Source organism: Peromyscus eremicus, chromosome 10, assembly GCF_949786415.1.
Source record: "Peromyscus eremicus chromosome 10, PerEre_H2_v1, whole genome shotgun sequence".
NCBI classification, from domain to species: Eukaryota; Metazoa; Chordata; class Mammalia; order Rodentia; family Cricetidae; genus Peromyscus; species Peromyscus eremicus.
This window is the reverse complement of record NC_081426.1, coordinates 26,972,871-26,999,763: the sequence shown is the minus strand read 5'-3', so window position 1 is coordinate 26,999,763 and position 26,893 is coordinate 26,972,871. Positions and strand designations below refer to the sequence as shown.

The window sequence follows — 26,893 nt, the reverse complement described above, 5'->3', positions numbered from 1 at the left end:
CTTGGCCATGGCCCTCCCTAGACAGGCCTACAGGGAAGACGGAGGAAGAAACAAGTTTTCGGAAGTAGAAGCAGTGGCTGCACTCTCGGGTAGATCTGTGTGAGAAGGGTGTTTGATGGGGACCATGAGACAGTCTACAGCTTCACTGGTGTCATTGGGAGCACTGGTTTCAGGAGGAACTTACACATTGGTCAATCAGAAAATGATGTCACTCTTACAGGCGGAAGCAAGCAGAGAGGTGATTGTAAGAAAAATTCAAGTAAAATCTGGACCCAGCAGGCAGTTTAGGAAGGCTGCACTAGACTGGGCCTGTAAATTTGAATACATGCTTGAGAAGCTCAGGACTGCACAGAGGGCTGCCCTGGGCAGGACCTGGCCAGCATACGCCTGGAGGGCTGTCTTGCTCTCAGTTTCTTTACAGGCTGACCCCACGAAGGAGGCCCTGTTTCTTGATCACTGGTAGTCTAGGTAGGCATCGCAAAAACCCGAGAGTATACTAGACACTAGTGTAGCCTGGAGCCACATGATGGTGTTGCTCTCTGTCCAAGTGGCTGAGCATCAGCCAGGAGACACTAGTATGGGGAAGGACTGTTCAAAGTTGAAATGACTTCACTTTTAAGGGCGTTGGTGCTCTGTGTTCAGACACACAGCAGTGGCAGCAGCAGCAGCTCAAGAGTTCTGCAGGACCATCTGGCCCAACAGTGGGCCCGCCACTTGTCTCTTGGTGCTCCATACTAGAGGGATAGCAGCAAGTTTTCAAAGAGAAGCCTCCTCCTGCCTTTTGAGAGCCCATGGGCTTGCTCAGGTGCAGATGTGGCAAGGTGATGTTGCAGGTCTGGGAGTGAGAACACCGTCCTTGCTTCCTATGAAGAGGATGCTCTGGACTATATACCCGCCCCTTGCTCTTGGGAATCTCCAGGTGCCTTCTTGAGTAGTATAGAATATGGACAGTGAGCTAGGACGAGGGTAGCATGCCTCCTGATAGTCTTTTAGGCTTGTATCAGCTCCATTTCTGTCCACTACCTCCCATCTTCAAGAACCAAGACAGGGGGCTGAAAAGATGGCTCAGCAGGTTCCCCAAGGACTCAGGTTCAAATCCCAGCCCCCACATGGCAGCTCACAACTTTAACTCCAAGATTTGGCACTCTCACACATAAACATAAAATAAAAATAAATAAATTTGAAAAAAGAAGACAGTTTGGTCCAGTCTCCACCTCTGGGACTAAAGCAGCTGCTCTTTGACCTTTGCATGAAATAGCAAAAAAATGGTCCAGGCTGTATGCATATCCAGCCCTTGTTTGAGTATTGGTGAGCACAGTCTGGTTCCTTCTGAGAAACAGCCACATCACAAACCAGCCTGAACACTTGAGCTTTTGTGGTGGCTTCTCTAGGTGTGTTCTCTCTCTCTCTCTCTCTCTCTCTCTCTCTCTCTCTCTCTCTCTCTATATATATATATATATATATATATATATATATATATATATATATATATATATATACATATATATACACACACACACACACACACACACGGTGGGGGGAGTGGGGGAGGAGTGTGTGACAGCTCTCAGTTTGTGACCAACTCAGCCTCCTGCACTGTGGCCTGCAGGTGGCCCTGTACAAGTCGGTGCCAACGCGTTTGCTGTCACGTGCCTGGGGTCGCCTGAACCAGGTGGAACTTCCTTCCTGGCTGCGGAGGCCGGTCTACAGCCTGTACATCTGGACCTTTGGGGTAAACATGACGGAGGCTGCTGTGGAGGACCTGCAACACTACCGGAACCTCAGCGAGTTCTTCCGGCGTAAGCTGAAGCCTCAGGTCCGGCCTGTCTGTGGCTTGCACAGTGTGGTAAGGCCCGGCTGGCCCTTGTCTCTCATTAGGAAATGAACTCCTTGTCTGCTTTTAAGCCAGGCTCAGCAGCCCCACATTGGCTGAGGCCCTCTGGGATGCTCCCTCATGTGCTGTAGTCCCCCAGTGTCAGCATGTCCTAAACTGGGGATCCCTAGGTGCTTGGCAGGCGGTGGAGTTCAGGGAGCCACTGAAGGTGAGGACTAACTCCTTCCCCTTAGTATCAAGCCTCTCTGTCCCCTCCAGATCAGCCCATCAGATGGCAAGATCCTCACCTTTGGGCAGGTGAAGAACTGTGAGGTGGAGCAGGTAAAGGGCGTAACCTACTCCCTGGAGTCATTCCTGGGCCCTCGAGCCTGTGCAGAGGACCTGCCCTTCCCTCCAGGTGGGTCACTGCTTCGTTGGGGTTGGAGCTGGGGTGGACATCAGAGGCTAACAAAGGGCATAAGGGGCCAAGGGAACTCAAAGGCTGGGAGGCTTTGGGGCAGCAGGCTAGTATGCAGACACTGGAGCCTCCAGCTAGGCTACATGCAGGCCATGGCCAGGTTGCACTGTGGGGTGAACGGTACCTGGAGCTTGTCAAAGAGCCAGGCTTCTCTCTGCCCCACCCCACAGCCTCCTCCCATGAGTCCTTCAGGAACCAGCTGGTCACCCGCGAAGGGAATGAGCTCTACCACTGTGTCATCTACCTGGCCCCCGGAGACTACCACTGTTTCCACTCCCCCACTGACTGGACTGTCTCACATCGGCGCCACTTCCCAGGTAGGCCCAGGGCTGGCTGAGGGTGAGAGCTGCCTCTCTGGACATTAGAGGCCCCTGGCCTCTTGTCTTGAGAGGATTGGGCTCTAGGCTGGTGTTGTCAAGGCCAGGAGATGACCACTTGAGGCTGGCTGGCTATAGGCAAGAGTGTCTGGGTCCTGCTTGGAATTTAAACAACACTTAGCCTGAGTCCCTGTGGCTTTTAGGCCACTCTGGCATGCACACACCAGGCTCTGAGCAGGAAGTAGCTTGTTTTCCTATCTCCTTAGGTTCCTTGATGTCAGTGAACCCTGGCATGGCCCGATGGATCAAAGAACTCTTCTGTCACAATGAGCGTGTGGTCCTGACCGGGGACTGGAAACATGGGTTCTTCTCGTTGACGGCAGTGGGTGCCACCAACGTGGGCTCGATCCGCATCTACTTTGACAGAGTGAGCAGAGCCCACAGGCCAACCTCTTGGGTCCAGCCATTCCATTTGCTGTGCAGCCAGATCTCTGCGGCTTCTCAATTTTGTGGTGGGGAGGGGCGTTCCAGCTCTGGCCAGGCCTGGCTCTGCTGAGCAGCAGCTCTGTTTACGCACCTGTGCCAGCTCAGCCTCTTAGCTTCCGTCTCTCTGTTGCCGTTCACCTGCCTGGAGATGGCTGGAGAGGTGAGAGACCCAACCTCACTCCAATACGCTGCCTCTGTCTGCCAGGAGCCAGGCTCCGAGGCAAAGGTGGAGCATGCAGACGGGCGGAACTGGCTTAGAAGGGGAACCTGGCACCCTCCCCAGGCTGCCTTTCTAGGTGTTGTGACTGCGGCTGCTGCTAGCCTGGCACCATTTATGCTTGGACCAGAGTTGGGTCTGTCCACGCCCCCCAACCCCAGCCTTGTCAGATGTTGGGACTGGTGACTGGTGACAGCCTTTTGCCCTGAGATGCTGTCCTTGTTACCTTTCCTGAGCTGGGCAGGGTTGAGGATAGGCAACAAGGCTAATTAACCCTTTCCTTCTTGCCCCTAGGACCTGCAGACGAACAGCCCCAGATACAGCAAGGGTTCCTACAATGACTTGAGCTTTGTAACACATGCCAACAAGGAGGGTGTGCCCATGCGCAAAGGCGAGCACCTGGGCGAGTTTAACTTGGGCTCCACTATCGTGCTCATCTTTGAGGCCCCCAAGGACTTCAACTTCAGGCTGAAGGCAGGGCAGAAGATCCGCTTTGGGGAAGCGCTGGGCTCCCTCTAGTCTTCCTGGTTGCGCTGCCAAGGGATCTTTCCACACAGGAGCATGAGGTCTTCAGAGGCACCCCAGGCTGTCCGGTTGAGAGACACTGTGGGGCTGACCTGGTAGGACCTGAGTGATCTGTTCTTGCCTGTCCAGAGGTGCAGCGGAGAGGTTTGGAATCTGTCAGGACCTAGACCCCCTTTACAGAGCGTGGGTATGATTTGACCTCAGAATCACTTGGAGAGGTTTTTTAAAATTTTGTGTAAGTTGGAGACCCTCCATCTCCTGAGTACTGTGAGAACGGTTATGTGCTACCACACCCTCAAGCTGCACCCCACACCTGTCTCAGGGCCGCCTCTGTCAGCCCTCTGTTCTTCTGCCTTAGCTTCTCTGCCTCCCTCCCTGAGCACAGGGTGAGGTGCATCCTTGGCACAGACTGTGGATCTACCCTCTTCTTAGAGCAGGCCACATGGCCTTCACAACTGCTTTCTGTTCCCAAATCCACCCCCCTGCTTGCTGGAAAAGTAAAATCATCTATGTGTTGCTGAATGCGTTGACCTAAACTCTGCCATTGTCTTCTGAGGGCATTGACTAATGATGTAGACCTTTGTAGGCCCCAAGGTCTGACCTTCTAAAGCTGGCTGAGTCCCTTTGCCAGTAGGCAAAACCAATTACTGACTTGCCTGGCAGTGTCCAGAGTGAAGGGGAGGTGGAGGCCCAGCCTGTGGGAAGTAGGAGACACGCTGCTATTGGTCTAGGGGTTGTTGGAGGCAGAGGGTACAGTGGTCAGTGCCTAGAAATCCTGTTCCAGGTGGCTGCCAGGTATGCAGACCATGGGGAACCCAGTGGGAAGGACAAGGCCAGATTTCATGTTGATCTTGGAGATGCCATGAATTTCTCCTGTAGGAGAAATCACTGAACTTTTTAAACTGTATCAGTAATACAGTATTTTGTATGAAAAGTAGGAGACTTCTGAACAGTAACATTTAATTGCCAGACATTTTGAAATAAAAACCCTAAACCATTGTAGCTTTGTATTCTGTTATTGAAGGAGGGTGGGTGTCTATGGCCTGGGGAAGGACAGCACCTGCCCCCAGAGGCAAGCCCACTAGCACAGAGCCTGTCTCAGGGCCTGAACACGAGCCATGCATGTACGGATGGGCTGACGCTGGGCCTGGAGTTCCTCTGCCAGCTGCTGGATCTGTAGTTCCACCTGGGGGCAAGGGTGGGACAAGGCAAGCTGAAAGGTCGCACAGCCCAGGGGCTGACCTGGGCTGACCCAGGGCTGACCCGGGGCTGACCCGGGGCTGACCTGGGCTGACCCGGGGCTTACCTCCTCTAGCTCTTTTTTCACTTGCTGTTCTACATCCTGGTCCTCAGGCCTGGGCTCCTCCTGGCTTAGCTCCAGCCACCTACGCAGGCTGTTGGCTTGTCGTTGGCATGACCTGGGGATGGGAACACCTGCTGCCTATCAGGCTGACTTCTTGGCATAGCCTCCAGGGAGCCCTTTCTGGATTGAAGAGGCATATTGGCTAATACTGAAGGGCTGGGACAGACACAGTGTGGAAGGGCCCTGCTCAGGCTGCCAGCAATGGCTGAGGAGAGCAATGCTCTTCTGTCTTCCCCAGCAAACGGCAACTCGGGTGGGCCCATGTGAAAACTACTCTTCCTGTCCTTTCTAGGGGACCAGACTTTTTCCCTCCTTTCTCTGAAAGCTGCTGTATGTTATCAGTCCCCAGAGCACTGGGTGTAGCTAGGACCCAGGCTTGTGCTGTCTGTGCCTTGTCAGTATTACAGTCATGGTTGTTGGGTGGGTAACAGAATAAGCAAGTCTTGCTTAGCTTTACATATCCTCCAAATGGAAGGCAGAGCTTCCAACCCTACGTGAGGCCAACATTGGAGGGGATAAAGGTGACCCAGGACACTCACCCCAAGCCCCTGGAGTGAGTCACACACACAGAGGGGTTCCCCAGCACCTGCTGGGGGAAGTAGAACCCCTGCCTTTCCAAGCCACAGCTATTTACATGGGCAGGTCCCAGGGCGGCTCACCGAAGGTTCTGCTTGGTGCTCTGGTAGTGCTGTAACTGCTGCTGGATCTCCTCCAGCTCAGCCTCAAGCTCGGTGTGGCCTGCAGCAATGGGAAGATAAGTCTGACTTTGCCCACCGCCCTCTTTAGAACCACCAAAGAGACTGGCAGGCTTTGGTGGAAGGGTGGCCCCAGTGCCCTGACCTATTCACCTGTAGCCTCGGAGCCATAGCCAGGCCCAATCCTGGTGCTTGTGAAATCCTCAGGGAGGAAAAGATGGGGCTGAGGGCCCCTGGTTAGGGCTGGGCATGCCAGAGGTTGAGGTCCAGGGATGGTGGGCTCTGCTGACACCTGAAGAAGAAGAAAGGGTGGATGCTGAGCAATGAAGCTGTGGGGACCCTGGCAAGTGAGTCCTGTCCCCCATTCATTGCCCACAGTGCCTTGCAGTGACAGGATGACTGGCCAGCACACAAAGCCCTGCTCTGCCTGTTTTGGAGGGTGACACACGGGGACATCCCACAGGCAATCTCCACTGTTGAGTGCCACCCATGTGTCAGGGGACTTTTAGTGCTGCCCCAGGAACAGACAGTTTCTGCCTTTCCCCAGCCTTTCACCCCACGACGCTCAGCTAGCAAACTAAGCTTGGCCTCAGTGGGGAAGGGGAGTCCACGGCAGCTCTCCCAACCCAACACTCCTGCGCCCCAAGTCTTCTGTGAAGAGTAGACATGCTACCATTTTTTAAGTTTTTGTTGACTTATTTACTGACACAGATGAATCTTGCTGTATAGCCTAGGCTGACTCTGAGCTCTGTCCTGCCTCTACCTCCTAAGTGCTGGGATTAGGTGTGTCGCTTCTGTTACCAGCCACTCATCCCCAGAAACTGCCTCTTCCTGTCTCCACCCTCCCTCCCCAGGCAGCACCAACTTCTTAGGAGCTGACTCAGTACCTGTTTCAGGAGCACACCCTTGGGCTCTCACAGCCTGGCTACCTGTGCCCAGGACCTTCTGTCCTCTGTGCTCTTCAGGTGACACCTTTGCCCTGCACTGGAGACACTCACAGCCTTGGAGACCCACTGAGTGCTCTCTCTCTCTCTCTCTCTCCTGATAAAGAGTGACCAACTGCCTCACCAGACACTGGGCCCCACCCGTTTCCTTTTAGTCAAAGAATTCTTCCCTAAGTGTTCCTGGATTCCTTTTCTTCCCTCTCCACAGCAAGTCCTGCCTCACTGTCCCCAACCACCTGTCACCCAACGGTAGGAGCCAATCAGCACTAGCATGTCTTCTTGGTTGCCCTCTACTTGGTGCTGAGTTCATGCTCCAGGCCAGATGTGGTGCCCTGGAACAGCCCCTCAATTTCTTCCTCTTCCTACTCAAGCTTCCACAGCCCACCTGTCCCCCAAGCCTTGCTCAGAGTCTGCCTGTAAGGTTCTCTGGTTGTCCCACCACAGGACATTTCTCAAGGGCTGGGGTGTTAAGAGACTGGCCACTGCTGTGTTTTAGGCCTGGTGTGCAGGGCACCCAAGTTTGTCGAGTGACCAAGAAAGAATCCTAACAAGGGTTGGAGGAAGGATTCGGGAAGAGAGCCAATGACAGGTCCAGTGGAGGACTCACCCTGGCGGTGTCTCCCACCCCACGGGGCATGAAGGAAGAAGGAGGCAACAGATCCAGGCCTGGACTTGCTGGAGGGGGCAGCTTCAAACCAGGGGCATTCGGCAGAACCACAGGTGGGAAGGGCCTCATCAGGGAAAGGCCTCCTGGCGGAGCCATGCTTTGACCCTTTTCCAGAGGCTTCTCCAACCTGAGTGGAAGGAAGGCAGGAGCTGGTCACACTGTGGAACCTTTCTCTGGATTAAAGAGGCCACACATCCAATATAGGCCCCAGACAAATTGCCAGTGCCTTTGAGGACTCACAACCACTTAACTTACTGCTGCTCCCTGAGGGTGCACCAGCCTGGGGACCTCTGGCTCCACAAATGCTCCAGCAGGAAGGATGGACGTCGTGGCTGTTTCCGTGATGAGCGGGCCTCACTGCTGGAGAGAGACAGTCTGTTCCTTGGACTGACTAGTTCTGAGGGTAATGGACCTGAGATCTCTCTAAGGTTCAATCCTTGCCATTTTAGAGGCAGACTGAAGGCCAGGCAAAGCAAGGCTCTGGCTGAGGGCCACTGTGTGTGGGGTAGGCCTGAGCCTAGACAGTCAACCTGATCCACGGGTGCTAGAGCTGCACCTCTTTCTTTTGACCTGCACAGCAAGCTGACAATATGATGCCCTGTCCATATCAGAAGGGAGCAGCCTCTGAGGCATTCAGGGTTCTGCCAAGGTTAGGAATGAAGGAACAGAGCAGGGACGGTGGCCCGGTACACTCTACCCACCATGAGTTCTGAGACTCATGCTGGTTACTCCGGGAATGGCAGCTGCCTCGGCAAGGGTGTGTGCATAGGGCTGCGAGAAGCCATCCAAGGGGGTGGGGAAAAGAACAGGTACCCACAAAAACTGGGGCTTCTGGGGGAAGGAGAGAGGCTGCAGGCTAGGCAAGGCATGAGGGCTTGACCGTCTGTTGAGTATCATAAAGCAGGGAGAAGCAGATGTCACAGGGGAAGGGACAACAGTCTCATTTCTGATGAGTCACAAAGTTGGTAAATTCCACTGCCTCCCCAATGCCCTGGGAAGGATAGCCTGACGGGGTGAGGCCTCTGAGCAGCTCTGATGTGATGAGGCTGTGGCAATCTCATCTTGCCCTTCCCAGGGCTGTCTGTCCCTCATGCATACTCCCCGTTTCGGCTCTAGGACTAGAGGCAGAGGTGAGGCACAGGCCACTCACAGCTCTAGGAGGCAGGGCTCCCCAGCAGCTACTGCCAAGCTGCCCAGGATGCCCTGAGATGGAGGAGCTCGCAACTTCTTGGTCTCCAGGGTGGCATCCTCAGCCTCAGCAGCAACTCCGGAGAGAAAGGAATCCTTAAATGTCACTCTCCTGCTGAATGTGCCGGGTGCTGGTGGCTGAGCCGCCCTGCCCGGACCAAGCGCCTTCCTTTTCCAGAGCTCAGCACAGCGGCGGACTGCACAGTGGAGGCTGTGGGCTGCCTGCAACACAACTTCTCATCAGGTCCTGCCCTGCCCTGCCAGCTCCTCACCAGCAGCCCTGGCTTACCTGGAGCTGCTGCTGGGCCTGGAGTTGCTGCCGGGAGGCCTTCCCACCGGCGGCAAAGCGCAGAAGCCGCGTGACCCCCTCCTGCAGCAGCTGCTGGTGGTAGACCTGCACAGCTTGCTCCAGCCGGGCCTTCTTCCTCCTCCTCTCAAGTACGAAGCCCAGCCACGCAGTCCACACCTGGTAGAAGAGACAGCGAGAGAGGAGGCTCAGCCTTCCATCTGGCTCCCATGCCCCAGCCCACAGAGCTGCCCTGAAGACAGGAGTAAGCAGGAAGCTGTAGAACATTACCTTTGCCTGTAGTGAGAAGGCCCAGAACCACAGGGCCCGGGCTGTACTCCACTGCTCTTGCTTCCTGGCTGCCAGCTGTCGGCCAGAGGACGGTTATTCAGAGGAATGCACAGGCAACATGGCCGTGGTCACTCCCCGCTCGCCAGTCTCTAGCTAAAGCATCTACCCTCCTTCTACTGGGAGGGGTTCAGGCCCTGGCCTCATCCTGACCTTGAGATATCAACACGTTCACGGTCTATGGACTGAAAAAGTGACAGTAGAAAAGGGGGACTGTAAAGAGCAATCACAAGGGGTGAATGGAAGGAGCCAATAGGGTTCACGGAGGACTGCCATGGGGCCGGGAGCACAGAGGACTGCCATGGGGCCGGGAGCACGGAGGACTGCCATGGGGCCGGGTTCACAGAGGACTGCCATGGGGCCGGGAGCACAGAGGACTGCCATGGGGCCGGGAGCACAGAGGACTGCCATGGGGCCGGGAGCACGGAGGACTGCCATGGGGCCGGGAGCACGGAGGACTGCCATGGGGCCGGGAGCACGGAGGACTGCCATGGGGCCGGGTTCACAGAGGACTGCCATGGGGCCGGGTTCACGGAGGACTGCCATGGGGCCGGGAGCACGGAGGACTGCCATGGGGCCGGGAGCACGGAGGACTGCCATGGGGCCGGGAGCACAGAGGACTGCCATGGGGCCGGGAGCACAGAGGACTGCCATGGGGCCGGGTTCACGGAGGACTGCCATGGGGCCGGGTTCACGGAGGACTGCCATGGGGCCGGGTTCACGGAGGACTGCCATGGGGCCGGGTTCACGGAGGACTGCCATGGGGCCGGGAGCACAGAGGACTGCTATGGGGCCGGGAGCAGAGCTGGGAGGCTCTCCAGCCTAGGGCAAGAGTGTTGCTGAGCAGAATGCGTGTGACCGTCTGGGTTGTTTTTTTTTTTTTAATCAAGACCTCAACAAAGACTTAAAATTCATTTCAAATTAATTTTGGGGTATTATTCCAGTGTGTTTAAGATGACACTGTAAGAAAAACTGAATGGAAGAGACCGGTCTTCAACAGATGGGGTGTGGATGAAGCTGATGGGGGGGGAGCCTCGGACAGACAGCATTAAAGACGGAACTAGATGTGGGGCTGAGAGGGCTGAAGTCTCTGAGCCCGTAGGAAAGAAGTGTTGCCAGTTCCTCCTACCTGCTTCCTCCACTGGCAGAAGCAGGCCCGACTGAGTCTCTGTGCCAAGAGTTGGGCACCCTGCCTCTGCAGAAGCTGGGAGAGAGCAAACGCACAGGAGTCAGACTCTACGTTCTCTAGCCCCAGCCACTGGGGCAGCTGCATGGTGAGGCTCCACCCGAGTAGACAGCCTCCTACCAAGAGCTGTTCAGGATGCCAAAGGCTCCTAGACAGGTGTCGGGTCCGAAGGGCTCCATAGTTTCCCCAGATCTGAAAAGCCAGGGGTCAGGGAAACCAGATTTCTCTTCTAAGCCGCCACTTCCTGGCACAGACTTGATTCTCAGGATGGCCATTCCTACCTTCAGGAATTGCCCAGAATGGCCCCTGCAGCCTTGTTCCACAGAATCCTAAAGCACAGGCATGCATTCTAGCCGCCTAGAGTTTTGTCTGGAGACCCCTCCCCAGGACACGGGCCCGTGGTCCAGACACCCCCGACTCATGCAGAGCTCGCAAAGCTGCTGCTAGCCGCCTCACCTTTTTCCTGACACACTGCAGATGGTATGCCTTCCAGCCAGCCATCCCTTCCAGCAGCAGCTGCTGGCGGTGATGCTGGGCCGCCCGCTGCAGCCGGACTCTCTGCTGGGCCGCCCTCTGGCTGCAGAACCGCCAGTGCCGAAAGCAGTTACGGAGACGACCTGAAGCAGACGGAAACCACTGATAACGGTACAGGATTTTCATTCCTAGGGGACTTTGTAGCAGGGAAGGGCTAGACGGTGGAGATATTATGTGAGGTGACATCCACAGGATCCATGGCCACTGGGTAAAGCCAGGTCAGGTCATCTCTGCACTCTGGGAACTGGACCAAAACTTTTTGCTGCTGCATCCCCAAGTGCTGTCCCAGAAGTGGCACACCTGTGCAGTCACTGAAGGTGTGACTTCGGAGCCCCACCACAGAGCCACACCAAGGCTGGCAGCTATGCGGAAGGAGACCCACAGTCCCAAAAGGGAGCTTCCTACTGGAGCCCAAGCTCAGAGAGGGAAATAAAGCTCAGAGAGTGAAGTCAAGTGAGCCTGAGATATGACCAGAACCGTGATAAAACCATCTTCTGGCAGTGTTGACTCTCTGGGCCCACTGTGTAGACCTCGTCCTGGGGCCTGGGGATGCCTGATACAGGAGGTACTTCTGGACCCATTCAGTCAGAGAAGGCAGCAGTCATGAGCTGGAGACCAGCCACTTTACCATGTCTTGGATACTGTTTTAAGTGTACCTATCTCCCTAGCTACAACTATACCATCCCTAAGTATAACAACATAACACAAAAGTACTACAGCCTCATTTCACAGACGAAAAACCTACGGAAGTAGAGGGCACCCTCCGAAGTCAGACTCCAGGTGATGCGACTTTTGGCCTGGTTTGTTTTTTTGGTTTTTTGTTTTGTTTTGTTTTGTTTTTTGCCTTAAAAAGTAAAGGGTCTCAGAACCCCTCATCAAGGAAACTTCTTGCGATAGATGGAGATCATTACAGAAAACATAAACATAACCAAGCAAAATGTAGAGTATGGAGCCCAGTCCCAACTGATACATCTACAAAACACTCCCATACCTAAGACTCTGGAATGTGGTGAAATTTTGTGTGTGCTCTAACAAATAAAGCTTGCCTGAAAATCAAAGGGCAGAGCTAAGCCACTAGTTAGCCACAGAGGTCAGGCAGTGGTGGCACACACCTTTATTCCAGCACTTGGGATTTTGTGCCTTTGCTCCCAGTGCTTGGGAGGCACACGCCTTTAATGCCAGCACTAGGGAGGTGGAGAGATGAAGTGATATGGCTGGGCAGAGAGAGGAATATAAGGCGGGAGGAGACAGGAGCTCAGTCTTTTTGGCTGAGGAATTACTGAAGTGAGAGGTAGCTGTGGCTTGTTCCTTTGTCTCTGATCTTTTAGCATTTACCCTGATATCTGGCTCTGAGGTTTTTTTGTTTTGCTTTTGTTGTTGTTGTTTTGTTTTTTCGAGACAGGGTTTCTCTGTATAGATTTGTGACTCTCCTGGAACTCGATTTGTAGACCAGGCTGGCCTTGAACTCACAGAGCTCCGCCTGCCTCTGCCTCCCGAGTGCTGGGATTTAAGGTGTGCACTAACACCGCCCGGCCAGGGCTCTGAGTTTTTAATGAGACCAATTAGGATTCGTGCTACACTGGAACATTTGGGAAGAGGAGGAGAAAAGATTCTAAGAACCAGATGATCAGGGAGTTTGCTGTGTGACTGTCTCCTAGTAATATCGGAAGCTACCAACAATGTGAGTGGCCAAATGTGAGCTACACAAGAAGGACACAAAGGGACATGCCTCCTAGTCATGGGAATGTCAGGGAACCAGCATGCACAGACGGAACCCATGGAGCACATGGAACCTTGGGAAGCCCCGTGTTCAAACTCTTCCCGGACTGTTTGTTCCCAGAGGCCTCTCTTACCCCTGCTCAGTGCTTTCCGGGCCTCCCTGAGGGCAGCTGCCTCCTTTTCTCGGTAATATATCTGCACTGATGTAACCTCCCTCCACTGCACCAGGACCTATGGACAGGCAGGGAAAGAGAGGTGATCATTTCATGTTCTGAGGTCAAGGACACACTGTGACCATTGGTGGGTCCTCGTGAGGTAAGACTGAAGAGTTAACATTTGGCTCTCACAGCCAGCCACACAGGCCTGGGTCGGGGCTTCAGGTCCCTCTCAGGAAGCCTGACACCTCAGACACTCAGACTTTCCTATCAGGAAGATTTAAACTTTGTACTGTGCCACAAGTGAAGTTGTTACATACATTATAATCCTGTTATCATTTGTCATACATTATTTTAATTCTTTCTTACACTGGAAGCCAGTAACAAAACCCTTTGTGAGTGGGGGCATGCTAGTGTACACCTTTAACCCCAGAACTTGGGAAGCAAAGACAAGTGGATCTCTGTGAGTTTGAGGCCTGCTTGGTCTACACAGTGAGTTCTAGGCCAGCCAGGACGACATAGTGAGACTCTTCTCAAAACAAAACCCAAAACCCTGTGTGTGTGGAGGGGTGTTGTACATATGTATGTTTATGTACATGTGTGTGGGTGCAGAGGGCCCACAAATCCAATGTCTTCTTCCACATACTTTGTCTCATTCCCCTAAGACAGGGTCTCTGGGCTGAAGCTCCCTACTTTGGCTAGACTGTCCAGACACTAAGTTCTCAGGATTCTCTGATTTTTACTCCAACTCCAGGACAGGGGCTACAGACACACACAGTCATACTCAACTTTTATTGAGGAGCTTGGGATTTGAACTCAGGTCCTTGTGTTTGAACAGCATGTACTTTTAAGCATGGCACCCTCTCCCCAGCACCACTCAACACATTTAAACAAGTCAGGGAGCCAGATGAAGCATGGTGCCTCCTTCGTAATCATGATTCCCCATTCCCAGGTGAGTGGCCTCTCTCTTTGGAGCACTAAACCCAACCAGATCTGATCATTTTCTCCCAAAGCAGGGGCCACCCAGGCTGTCTCGAGCAGTTCTGAGAAGAGGTCAGCCTCCACCAAGTGCAGCTACTGCCTCCCTAGGGAACTACATGGTCACCAGCAGGCAGACCTATGCCACTCAAGAGCTCCCAGGAACCTGCTTTCCTCAGCACAGCCATGACCCAGGGCCTGCCTCTGCTACTGTTTCTGTGTATTATGTCCCCACACCATGCTCTCCATAGCATGGGACCTGAAGGGTATTCCCATACATCCATCCCAGCCAAGGAAACGAGGTGGTTTGGGGTCATTTCAAACGATGGATGACCAAGCACTCCTTGAGATGCTCCATGCTTTCTAGCAAGCCTCCAGAGCCATTCAATCTATGAGCCAGTGAGTAAGATCTGGCACTCTCCCAACAAGGACGCAGAATCTCGTGGTTTCCAGGCTTTATCCAAGTTTAGTGTTGCACATGGGTGGGAAATGCTGGTTCTGGCAAGAACTAGTTTGCTTTCTCTTTGACACCATTTTCATTTTAAAGAACAGTGATTCCTAATCCAGTACAACAAAAATGCCTACAGACATGCATGTGTGCAAGATGGTTACCCACTCTAGGAGTTCCTTATTAAGTGCCAATGCCACATGCTGGCTGGAATGTGATCCCCAAGCTTCCTGGTGACCAGTTTGTATCTCACCTTGGAGCACAGAGTCCTGTTGTAGTGGGCTCTTGCTTGGGAGGCTTTTTTGGTCATATCCAAACGGGCCATGGTGTTTTTCCTCCAACGACGTAATGCCCACCTGCAAAGACATGGGCCAGGTGAGGGCAGTGACCCCAGTCTGGAGGTCTGGGAGGCTTCTGTGAATCACCTTACTTCTCTCAACTCCTCAGTAAGGACTCTGCCTCAAAGCACCTGTTCCCCTGTCCCTCAGGCTCACGCTCTTGTCTACACCCAGCAACAGACGCTCAGTGTCTGCTCTGTGCCAGGTACTAGGTGGGACCAGGAGGCCAGCAGTACACCAGGCCATCACTGAGTCTTCAGGAGTTATGTGATAAAGAGAACACAGCTATAACCAGATGGTAACAATTCGGGTGATTCACAAGGAGATAAGAGGCACATAAACTCCGGCAACTCTTACTTGCCGGAGGCCTGCTTCTCATTCTGGTCTATCTGAGGGACTGGATGATGCACTGTGGGACTTCAGAGGAGACAGTGTTTAAAGTCCACAAGGTCCATGGCCTACACTCAGCCAGGACAGCATGTGCTGAACAAATACAGAGGGAAAGGGCACAGGGTCGTCCAACTGGAAAAGAGTGAGTTCAGAACTTGGATTAGGAGGAATGGAAATGGGCCTTGAGTACCCTTCAGTGGTAAGAGGTACAGATGGTCCTCTTGTGGGAGGGGCCCCCAAACAGCTTGACCACACAGCTGCCATGACAGGCTTAGAGGCCCAGACATAGCTGCTATGACAGGCTTACTAGCAAGCAACACCCGGATCCAGGAAAAGCCATAAGCTGACACCCAGGGATGGGCCAGCATCTAAGGGGAAGTACCTGACACCCCAAACATTCCAACTGTTAAATAAGACTAGATAAGCTTGCCAGATGTCCCTGAGCCTAGCACACACCTACTTCCCTTTCACCAAGACACCCTGAGACAAATGTCAGCCAATCAGGGTCCTGAACCCTGGAAATCCTCTCACCCCAACCTCTGCTATGATAAAAACCCTACCCCGAGCCAGGCGGTGGTGGCGCACGCCTTTAATCCCAGCACTCAGGAGGCAGAGCCAGGTGGATCTCTGTGAGTTTGAGGCCAGCCTGGGCTACCAAGTGAGTCCCAGGAAAGGCGCAAAGCTACACAGAGAAACCCTGTCTCGAAAAACCAAAAAAAAACAAAAAAACAAAAAAAAAAACCCTACCCCGCCTGGGCTCAGGACTCCGCTCTCACCACCTGGCCTTGATATAAAGGCTCTTTGCTTGTACATATGGGATTAGGTCTTCATGGTGGTCTTTGGGGGTCCCCGAGATCTGGGAATCACACCTCTATGGGGGATGACTCTAGAGGGGCAGCGGGGAAGGGACTGTCTGAGAGGTGACCCAGACTGCAGACTGCAGTCAGGAGGAGATGAAATAATGCCTCCACAGGTATAAAACGTTAGGTGTGAAGCAGGGAGGAACAGGACGAGCGGGGTCAGTGTGGGCCTCTGGTGAGGTGTCTCAGTGAGAGCTGCCTTCCAAGGTTCCCCTGCACATGGTAGGGGATCAGGACAGGCTGAGGTAAGCCAGAACTCCACACCTGAGCACTACTAGGCACTGAGGCCGGTTATCTGCATGACCTGAGGCAAAACTGCCCCCACTCAGCCACATCTGACTCAGGAGTCTGTTCCCTCAGCCCAGTACCTCAGGCACTCAGACTCACCACAGCAACTGCCTGTTGTGCTGTCTCTCCCTGGCTGCCACCTCCTGTAGAACGCTCCTCACTCTGTCCTGGTAAACCTGTGGGAGATGAGAAGGATGGGAGACCACCCTTGGGCCCACACTTCTCTCTGTACAAGTCAGCCTGAGAGGTGCATTCACCACAGTGGCTACCATGCCCAGAGCTCAAAGAGTGGGGAGAGGCTGAAAGCCCCCAATTCCAAGGCCAGTACCCATTCCCACTGTAAGGTCCCACAAGGCCCAGCTCCTGGACTCTTACACAGAAACTAGCTTTCCAGGAAGGCTGGTACCCCCGGAAGCACTTTTTGGGGTACCCACTGTTTGAGCCTTGCCAGATCCCTCTGGGAGGGTACATGAACAAAGAACACCTCCAAAAACCTCCCCACCCCAAAGCAAGGAGACCTGGAAGAAAGAGCTGGCTCCTACCAGCCACATTTGCAGAGCCCTGTGAAGCAGGGTGTGCCGACTGTGAAGAGCCGCACGCCTCAGCTTTTCCTGCTCTTCCGTCCTCAGGGCCAGGCACTGGGCACAGGAAAGAGTGGGTACTGTGGGCCCGGGGCCGGGCGGCCGGGCGGGGGGGGGGCCGGGGATGCGGGGGGGGGGGGCGGAGGGATTGGCTCATTGCTACATTGTCTCTATTTTACATTTTGTGAGCTCACCTAAGGTGACTACTCTAATTGCGCCTCAGTCTCATCTATAAATTCAGACCTCCTGGGGGTCGGTGGGTCTCAAACGAGCAAGTACCCAACAGGAAATGCTGGACAGGGGCTGGCTTCAACATTACATCCTCAGCAGACCAGGATCTTTACAGTAAGTTCAGATAAGAGCAGCCAGACACAAAGGACAAGGAACCTTGAGCCAATCCCTCACTGCTGCCTTTGACCAGAGGTACTGAGGAGGAGCCCATCTTTCTGCTGAGTCATGCAGACAGACGGCCCCACCTGTCCAAACGCCACACTCAAGCTGTGCCCACGCCGCAGCCTTACCTCCCTCCACATGCTCCAGGCCCAACGCAGGAGCCGTGCTGAGTGGAAGTGTGCAGCCTGTGCCCTGCCCATCCTCCTGTGGGGAAACAGAGGCTCAGCAGGGTCCAGAGCACAAGGGGCCTCGGGACTCCCTTTGCAGCCTGGTCCTCTCCCTCACTGAGCTCTGGGAGGGAAGAGCTGTCTAAAGATCTGGGCTTCTCCCAGGAAAGGCCACAGAGATTCAAAATTTTGCAACCTCAAGGCTTCAAGGCTGGACATCTCTGCCTTAGACACATGGGCGGCAAGCGCTCCCCACTGTCGCCTCGTGGTCAGGTAAAAACGGCCACAGCCTGCCCACTAGCCACTGGTCAGTCACCTGAAAATGGGCTCTTTCGTTTCTGTGCACCACTGACCGGTCACTTTACACGACCCCAGGCAGGAAGCAGGGTATAGCTTCTGAGCGTGTGAGCGCAATGATGGATCCCAGGGTGCTGACCCTGCTTCAGGCTGAATTTCTGGGACACAGCACTATGGGTGGGCACCTGAAGCTGCTGCCAACGCTGGGGGGTGGGGTCGGGGGCTGGAGGAGAACGCTGCTCACTCAGTCCTAAATCCTTGGGCTCTTTCCCTCCAGGTGCAGAAAGCCTTCCTGAGCAGCCTGGTGTGCCGGTGGGCACAGGCCATGGTGTGCCACTCCCGCTCTCGGTGACAGGCTGCTGCCTGCTGCCGCCACATGAACCAGGACCTCCGCAGAAGCTGCTGCTCTGCCTGCAGTATAGCCTGAGGCAGGGTGGGAGGAAACAGTCCAGGAGAGCAGATCAGAGGCTAAAGGAACGCTCCCCCAGCAGCTGCCTGTGAAACCAGCCAGCATCAAGGTCCAGACCCTCCCCGGCTCAGCAGCCCCAGGCAGGAGCCTGGCAGGGTGGACTGGAGTTGGGGCAACTTCCTGAAGAGCAGCCCAGGACCAGTGCTTACAACAGATCCTCCCCCCAAGAACCCACACAAGGAGAGCTACACACCATTCTCTCGGCCAAGCGGGTTTCTCGATGGTGAAACATCTTCTGCCGCCAGATAGCAAATACCTGCTTCTCTAATGTCTCCCTAAACACAAGCAAATGAGAGAAACTGACTAAAAGTCAAACATTTACAACGAAAGACAAACAGAGTTCTAAGAGAGGCTGGTGGGTGAAAAGACTCTGAGCAAGTCTGGCTCCCTGGGAGCTAAAGAGATACCACTCAGCTCCTGGACCTTTTTAACTCTGCAGGACTGGTTCTAAAGCCGTGGTTCTCACCTTCCTAACGCTGCCATCCTTTAATACAGTTCCTCAGGTTGTGGGGACCCCCAACCATAAAATGATTGTCAATGTTATTCCATAACTGTAGTTTTGCTATTGTTAGGAATCATAATGTAAATGTCTGTTTTCCGATGGTCTTGGGCCACCCCTGTGGAAGGGTTGTTTGAACCCGAGTGGGCCCTGACCCACATGTTGAGAACCACTGTTGGAAAACTTCAAAAGACTGTACCTTACACAATAGGGGCGCAGTGTTTCAGGGAAACGGAATGATGGGAGGCTCCACCAAGGCTCTCCTCACAACACTAACAGGAAACTCAGAGGGCTCGTGTAAGAAGGGCAGAGGCACAAAACACGAGCTGTTTGGAAAGCACTTGCAATAAAGATGGACGACAGTCTTCCCAGGGGAAGCACTGGCTGATTTGTCCTGCTACTCGAGATCAAAAGCCCCTCCTTACTGAAACCCAGAGGAACCGGGGCTGGGAGCGGGGAAGCAGTAAAGCAAAGCCAAGGCCTACAGCTGGCAGGGTCAGATCAGGGCCGTCTGTCCCAGACAGACAGACTGAGTGCACAACACACCTGTGAAAACGCACTGCTCTTGTGTAGAGGACTCGCCCCTGCTGATGCCATCTCCAGAGGCTGTACCACACACGGAAGGCAGCTGGCAGTGCTCTCTGCTGGAAATGACTGTCTGCTCTGGCCTGCAGGAACTACAACAAACAGCAAACGGCCTTTGTGACTTACTGTTTTCAAATGGGTGTTCAGAGTCACTCTTGAGATAAGATTTCTTCTCATACAAGTAAGAACTGAAGGAAAATGTTATGTTTGATCTTTGCCAATTTGCTAGATGAAAAATGTACCATGAGCCAGGCGTGGTGGCGCACGCCTTTAATCCCAGCACTCAGGACACAGAGGCATGTGGATCTCTGTGAGTTCGAGGCCAACCTGATCTATGTAGCCCCCTCCAGGACAGCCAAGATTGCACAGAGAAACCCTGTCTCAAAAACAAACAACCAAAAGCAATATGAAACATGAAAAGTATCTGTATCTTTAATTGCATGTTGTGTATCTTTCTAGATACAAATCTAGGTAGTCATATACACTTAGACTAAGAAGTATACATATGTGTATGTGTGTTTATCTAAATGAAGCTGGGTATAGTGCACACACCTTTAATCCCAGAACTCTAGGGGCAGAAGCAGGTGGATCTCTGTTGAGTTTCCAGACCAGCCTAGTCTACATAGTGAGTACAGGCCAGTCTGGTCTACACAGTTGAATCCAGGCCAGGCATGGCTGTACAGTGAGAACCTGTCTCCAATAAACGAAGGGCTGGAAAGGGCTCAGCAGTTAAAACACCCAGGTTTGATTCCCAGCACCCACCTGATGGTTCACACTTGTTTATATCGAGTCCCATCAGATACTATGCCTTCTTCTGGCCTCTGTGGGCACTAGGCACACATGTGGCACACAGACAAACATGCAGATAAAACACCCATATACATTTAATAAACAACATTTTAAAAGAAGAAGAAGAAATTTTGAGGCTAGAGAAGAGCTCAGCAGTTAAGAGCACATGTTGCTCTTCCCGAGGCCCAGGTTCAGGTTCCAGCCTCCTGGTCAGGCAGCTCACAATCCCTGTAATTCCAGGTCCGAGACATCTGACACCTTCTTCTGGCCTACACAGACACTACACTCATGTGCACATACATGCAGAAACGAACATACACATACTTTAAAATGTTTTTTAAAAAATGAGTGTAGGGGCTGGAGGGATAGTTCAGTGGTTAACAGCATTTGTTGTTCCCACAGAGGACCCAGATTCAGTTCCCAGAACCCTTATGGTGGCTCACAACTGTCTATAACTCCAGTTCCAGAGGATCCAACACCCTCTTCTGGCCTCTGTAGGCACTGCACTCATGTGCATATACATGCACACACACATAAATAAATTTTTTTAAAAAGGATTCTTAAAAAGTTTAATGAATATTCATAAACTTATCTTCCCAATTCAGCAACAAATAAATATTTTATCATTTTCTATGTTACTTTAAAAATTATTTATTTTTATTTCATGTGCATTCCTGTTTCACCTGCATGAAGGTGTCAGATTTCCTGGAACTAGAGTTACAGGCAGTTATGAGCTGTCATGTGGGTGCTGGGAATTGAACTCAGGTCCTCTGGAAGAGCAGGCAGCGCTCTTAACTGCTGAGCTATCTCTCCAGCCCGCATCTGTATGTTACTTTTGCTTGCTTGCTAGTTTGTTTTTTGAGACAGGGTCTCTCTATGTAGTCCTGGCTGTCCTGGCTGGGACTAAAGGCATGTACCCTCATGCTTAGTTTTTTTTAAAAACATGGTTTTGCTGAGTATTCCAGGCTAACCCAAAACTCACTATATATAGAGCTCAGACCAGCAAAAACTCCTCCTCCCCCCTCGGTCTCCGGAGTGCTGGAATTACAAGCAGGCACCATAAGTGGCTGTAGTACTTTGTGTGTGCATGTGTGTGTGTGCATGTGTGTGTGTATGTGTGTGTGTGTGTGTGTATGTGTGTGTGTGTGTGTGTATGTGTGTATGTGTGTGTGTGTGTGTGTGCGTGTGTGTGTGTGTTTGTAGCCCTGGCTGTCCAGGAGCTCTCCCTCTCGACCAGGCTGGCCTTGAACTCAGAGATCTACCTGCCTCTGCCTCCCAAGTTCTGGGATTAAAGATGTGTGCCACCATGCCCAGTCATACTACCTTTTTTTTTTTTTTTTTTTTTTTGGTTTTTTTTTTTTTTTTGGTTTTTTGAGACAGGGTTTCTCTGTGTAATAGCCCTAGCTGTCCTGGAACTCACTCTGTAGACCAGGATAACCTCAAACTCACTGAGATCCACCTGCCTCTGCCTCCCAACTGCTGGGATTAAATGTGTGTGCTATGACCACCTGGCTTACATTACTTTTTAAAGGAAACTCACAATGAAAAATCTCGTGTTTCCCTAAAACAGAAAGAACTGTGCTCCTGTTATAGCTACAGTGACAGGTGTTTTTAGTAAAAGGCTTTTACAGAGTAGGGCCAGGGTGTGCTCCTGCTGCTCTTTGACCTGCTCCTCCTCCAGAAGCATCCCACTGCACCACCCCCCTGCACCATCCCCCTGCACCTTCCCCCTGCACCATCCCGCTACACCTTCATTCCCCTGCACCTTCATCCCCCTGCACCTTCATCCCCCTGCACCATTCCGCTGCACCTTCATCCCCCTGCACCATCCTGCTGCACCTTTCCCCTGCACCATCCTGCTGCACCATCCCCCTGCACCTTTCCCCTGCACCATCCTGGCCATCATGGAGACTCTTCTCTTTTTGGTTTGTTTTCTTGAGACAGGATGTAGCCTAGGATGGTCTCAAACTCACTAGTGCTAGAATTACAGGCAAGTAAGCTCTCTTTTTCAAATTACATCTTTGTTTGTTGCTGTTGTTTGTAGCCCAGGCTGGTCATCTGAGGATGACCTTGAACTTCTGACCCTTCTGTCTCTACCGCCCAAGTGCTAGGATGGGAGTATGAACCAGCACACCAGGCTCCTTTTTTTAAGGTTGTCTCACAACACAGCCTGAGTTGGTCTGAACCTCACTATTCAAAGTGGCCTTGTTGAACTTGGCAGCAATCTGTACCTCTGCCTCCAGGGTGCTGGCATTACAAGTGTGTGTCACCACACCCAGCTTCCAGATGACCCCCGAAGCATTCTGATGGCAAAGACAGGTCATCCATGCAAAGAATCAGCACTCACTGGTGAGCACTGTGTTGGGCTAAGACAGGCAGGCCATACCCCTAAGAAGCTACAGGCTAGCCACGTGTGATTGCACTCCTTTAAACCCTACACTCAGAAAGCAGAGGCAGGAGGATCTCTGTAAGTCCAAGGCCAGCCTGGTCTTCGCAGTGAGTTCCAGGACAGCCAGGGATACGGAGAGAAACCCTGTCTCAGAAAGAACAACAAAGAAACCAGCAGCAGCTGCTGCAGGCTAACGGGAAAGAAGGGTCAGCACACAGCTGTGTTAACGTTCTGATTAATTACACAGGCAGAGAGAGAGCCCGGGTGTGAGGGAGCACCCCGGGTGTGAGGGAGCACCCCGGGTGTGAGGGAGCACCCCGGCTGACGGGGTGGTGGGCTGCAGAGGACTACAGGTACAGCGTGGGTGTGAGGGAGCACCTCGGCTGACGGGGCGGTGGGCTGCAGAGGACTACAGGTACAGCATGGATGTGAGGGAGCACCTCGGCTGACGGGGTGGTGGGCTGCAGAGGACTACAGGTACAGCAAAGGGCAGAAGCCCACAGAACATTCAGGAATGCCAGGGGGCAGCTATGGAGACAGAGATGGGCTAAGAAGCGTCTGTGCACTGAGCTCCCAATTCCCATTCACCCCACAACTGAGAAAGCGGCCCAGGTGGGTCAGTCCGGCTGTGGCAGCCGATGATGATGGGGGGGCGGGGCGTTGACGCAGGAAAACAACTGAGGGAGTTTAGTCCGTGTCATCCTCTTCCTCACAGCCAAGGATGGCCGAGCACGGGCACTCTCCGTGACAACATCATCAGATGAACAACATCCCTATTAGGGTCAATCTGGATCAGTATCTTCCATCTAGGGGCTAAAGAGATGATTCCTGCCCTTTGACGCTTGGTTCTTGGTACTCACATCAAGCAGCTTAAAATGGCTTGTTACTCTAAGGGATCTAAGGGATCTTCTGGCCTTGTGGTCACCTGTAAATGCCACACATGCCCTCCCCCCCCCCCCACACACACACCCTTTTATTTAAAAGTCTTCATTTAGCATTCCAGACACCCTGGCTGAAGGCTGAGGGAGCAGGAATTCTATACCCTTAGTACAGGAACAGGGCCTAAGGCAAAGCTGGTGTGCAGCAGGCATCTCTTTCGTGGGGGCCAGGCAGGGCGGCACCCTCCATAACCCCAGCACTTTGGGGAATGAGACAGGCGGGTGCCGGACAGTTCAGAAAACAAATGGCTGTGAGTGGACACCTGAAGGGTAGGGAAGAGCCTTCCCCACAGCACCTGTGTCTTCCTTCCAGCAACGAAGGAATGGGAGCTGTTTAAACTCCACCACCAGTGAGGGCTGGAGGAAACACCTCCATGTCTTTACAGTCCCTCCAAGTACAGTGTCCCCCAAGCAGAACCAGGTCTCCCGGCACATGCCCTTCCCAAGCCTCCTCCCAGAGCCAGCGAACCCACTAGCAGCAGGGAGCGGCCTGCTCCGGTGTGCTCTGTACCTGCAGACGTCTTCTCTGGTGCACATACTGTAACCACACCCCGACACACTTGCGGAGGACTGTCATCCTGGAACAAAACACACAAAACCCACAAACTGTGTGCTGGCACTGTCAGGTGTCAAGCTCTAAGACTGTACTGTTCTCAGGGCAGCTGCTTCTGGGTTCGGTCACTTCCTGAGGGTTCAGAGCACCCCGGGGGCTTACTGCTTTCATCCTTGGAGAGAGGAAAGTGAAGAACTTACTAACATGCAGCTATTGTCTCCTGATCCTGGGCTTTGGCTGGCTTGAAACTTCCAGCACTTTCTTGGGGTCTGCTTGGCTGAATCTGTGCAGGGCTTCGGCTGTGCCAGGCAAGTGCCTGTTGCTGAGCTACACTGCAACCCTGGCAACTCACTGGGAACCTAGTTAGCGCGCCAAGCACAGGGTGTCTAGGACTTAGGATAGGAAACTCCCGGGCACCCTAACTTCCTGGAGTCACGGCATGTAGTAACACTGAGTGTGATTATAACATGCTTGGCTTTGTAAAGCAGGATTTAGAATGATAACACATCTTGACAACTCTGAGTCTTTTTTAATTTTATGTGTGTAAGTGTTTGCCTGCATGTATGTATGTATGTACACCACGTTATCTGGTGCCCATAGAAAGCACTGGGTCCCCTGGAACTGGAGTTACAGATGGTTGTGAGCCATCATGTATGTGCATTCTGGGAACTGAACCTGGGTCCTCTGGAAAAGCAGCCAGTGCTCTTTAATACTGAGTCACCTCTCCAGCCCCAATTAGGATTCTTACTGACTCATTGAAACTATGCTCTGGAGCTGGGGACATAGTTCTGTGGTAGAACGTCTGCTTACCACGTGAAAAGCACTAGGCTGGATCCCTAGGACAGTAAGTAAATAAATAATAAAAAGCTCCCCAACTTGACCAGTAACTGCGAGTTACCCTGATGACATTGGGAGGCGAGGAAGAAAAAGGAGTCAAGACAGAATTTAGCAACGTTTATTTTCTTTTTTCACTTTCTTTCTATATATTTAAATTTTTTCTTCATAGATATTTACTTAAAAATAAATGTATTTTCCGGGCAGTGGCAGCACATTCCTTTAATCCCAGCACTCGAGAGGCAGAGGCAGGTGGATCTCTGAGTTCGAGTCCAGTCTGGTCTACAGAGGGTGTTCCAGGACAGCCAGGGCTACACAGAGAAACCCGGTCTTGAAAAACCAAAATAAGCAAATAAAGAGATGTCTGTAACAGGATGGCTTGCTCTAAACAATCGAGAACCTTCCCTATTTCCAGGAAGACCCAGCCCCAAACAGCGTCCTAGCATGACGTTTAACCGTAAAAATTCACAGGGTCTTTTTAAAAATCTTTTGCTGCAGTGCAGGGGTTCAAACTCGCCTTGTCTATGCTAAGCAAGCACTTTGCACTGAGCTACATGGCCAGCCACAATGGACGAGCACCAAAAGGCCTGCAGAATGGGGGCGGGGCAGTGATCAGACAGGCACACTGGTAATGGACAGGATCCAGTGTGACCTGTATCATCCCACCTCTGTGTGAACTGCCCAAAGCAAACCACACTCACGAGTCATTACTTTACAGTGGGCCCTTCACCAGGATAAGGCCCTTTGGTGTTTTGTTTGTTTGCTTGCTTGTTTGTTTTCTGTGTTTTATCCAGGTGACAGTTCTGTGCAAGTGTGTCAGATAAGTGTGATTATGATGGGTGCACAAGAGAAAATGCAAGCAGAGAGATGCACAGGTCTCACTGTGCAGCCCTGGCTATCCTAGAACTCGATATGTAGACCAGGCTGGTCTTGAACTCAGAGAGATCCACTTGCCTCTGCTTCCCGAGTACTAAGATTAAGGGTATGGCCGGGCGGTGGTGGCTCACGCCTTTAATCCCAGCACTCGGGAGGCAGAGCCAGGCGGATCTCTGTGAGTTCGAGGCCAGCCTGGCTACCAAGTGAGTTCCAGGAAAGGCGCAAAGCTACACAGAGAAACCCTGTCTCGAAAAACCAAAAAAAAAAAAAAAAAAAAAAAAAGATTAAGGGTATGGTCCACACCTGGCAGAAAGGCCTTTCTGAGTCTGAGAAACTGACTCAGGCCAGAGTTGTCACTTGCTCCTGGAAAACACTACGTCAAACTCACCAGGCGTCCCTAGAGAGTCCGAGGCTGAATCAGTCGAGCTCCTACCTGTAGTGGCTCCAGGCTGCATGCAGTGAGGGAGGCTGAACCCTCTCCTCCCTCTGCTCAATTCGAGACTGCCAGAGGTTCCAGAACCTGCGAAGCAGCTACAGAATGACAGGCAGAAAACAAGAGTCCCAGAGTGAGAAGTGGGAGGAGGCCTTAGTGAATCCCTGACCCCACAGGGCTCTGCCTCACTCGGGAGCAGCCCACTCACAGCACGGGCCTAGGGAGCCATACGCTGGGCCAGCAGAAAAGGTGCTTCTGGTAGACAGACAGCCACATGAAAACAGAAAGTCTGGGTACTACAGAAGACATTTTCTTTGAGATGGTCTCACTATGCAGTCCAGGCTTAAACTCATGGTCCCCTTGCCGCCATCTCCTAAGGGCTACGACTACAGGCATTCTACTGTCCCACTCAGCAGACAATAGCATTTTTCAAAGTCATTTTAGAAATTAAAACTCTTTATATACTGGCACCTAGGAAGTTGCTGACAAAGTGTTTAATTTCTCTGGATCTACTGTCTAGTTTATAAGAACTACACAGAATAAAGGAAAATTAATGATATAAAAAATAATGAGCCAGGCACTGGTGGCGCACACTTTCAATTCCAGAGGCAGGTAGATCTCTGAGTTCAAGGCCAGCCTGGTCTACAGTGAGTTCCAGGACAGCCAGGACTACACAGAGAAACCCTGTCTCAAATAAACAAACAAACAACAGACGTATTGAAAATTAGGATCATAATAAAAACAACTGGCCTGACCTCTTCAAAGAGCTAATGTCATTGTCAAGAAAAAGGGATACATTGTGCTAAGTGAAATAAGCTAGTCACAAAAGAACAAATAGTTGTGATTCTCCTATGAAGTCTCCAAAAC

At 52.5% G+C, this 26,893-nt stretch overlaps 2 protein-coding genes across 14 annotated transcripts in view; one reads left to right on the top strand and one right to left on the bottom strand.

Moving 5' to 3' along the window:
- The window catches only part of Pisd (phosphatidylserine decarboxylase), a 42,380-nt gene extending 37,542 nt beyond the window's left edge, over positions 1–4,838 (top strand). For all 9 annotated transcript variants that reach the window (XM_059275654.1, XM_059275662.1, XM_059275658.1 and 6 more), the window contains 5 exons: positions 1,610–1,846; positions 2,093–2,231; positions 2,462–2,608; positions 2,875–3,035; positions 3,606–4,838. In XM_059275654.1, coding sequence (XP_059131637.1) covers positions 1,610–1,846; positions 2,093–2,231; positions 2,462–2,608; positions 2,875–3,035; positions 3,606–3,830 — 909 coding nt within the window. In that variant the 3' untranslated portion in view covers positions 3,831–4,838. The remainder of the gene's footprint in view (positions 1–1,609; positions 1,847–2,092; positions 2,232–2,461; positions 2,609–2,874; positions 3,036–3,605) is intronic.
- Sfi1 (SFI1 centrin binding protein) overlaps positions 4,777–26,893 on the bottom strand; it is a 61,434-nt gene continuing 39,317 nt past the window's right edge. For 2 of the 5 annotated variants that reach the window (XM_059275649.1, XM_059275650.1), the window contains exons 13-33: positions 26,027–26,124; positions 23,842–23,908; positions 19,176–19,306; positions 18,324–18,405; positions 17,906–18,084; positions 17,326–17,401; positions 16,766–16,861; positions 16,323–16,399; positions 14,601–14,703; positions 12,901–12,997; positions 10,970–11,130; positions 10,457–10,531; positions 9,271–9,345; positions 8,983–9,159; positions 8,656–8,915; positions 7,761–7,865; positions 7,446–7,632; positions 6,048–6,186; positions 5,859–5,937; positions 5,143–5,254; positions 4,777–5,022 (exon numbers count right to left, since the gene is read on the bottom strand). In XM_059275649.1, coding sequence (XP_059131632.1) covers positions 4,918–5,022; positions 5,143–5,254; positions 5,859–5,937; positions 6,048–6,186; positions 7,446–7,632; positions 7,761–7,865; positions 8,656–8,915; positions 8,983–9,159; positions 9,271–9,345; positions 10,457–10,531; positions 10,970–11,130; positions 12,901–12,997; positions 14,601–14,703; positions 16,323–16,399; positions 16,766–16,861; positions 17,326–17,401; positions 17,906–18,084; positions 18,324–18,405; positions 19,176–19,306; positions 23,842–23,908; positions 26,027–26,124 — 2,481 coding nt within the window. In that variant the 3' untranslated portion in view covers positions 4,777–4,917. Of the gene's footprint in view, positions 5,023–5,142; positions 5,271–5,858; positions 5,938–6,047; positions 6,187–7,445; positions 7,633–7,760; positions 7,866–8,655; positions 8,916–8,982; positions 9,160–9,270; positions 9,346–10,456; positions 10,532–10,969; positions 11,131–12,900; positions 12,998–14,600; positions 14,704–16,322; positions 16,400–16,765; positions 16,862–17,325; positions 17,402–17,905; positions 18,085–18,323; positions 18,406–19,175; positions 19,307–23,841; positions 23,909–26,026; positions 26,125–26,893 lie in introns of all 5 variants that reach the window. The other 3 variants (XM_059275652.1, XR_009381828.1, XM_059275653.1) reach the window with 3 other exon arrangements.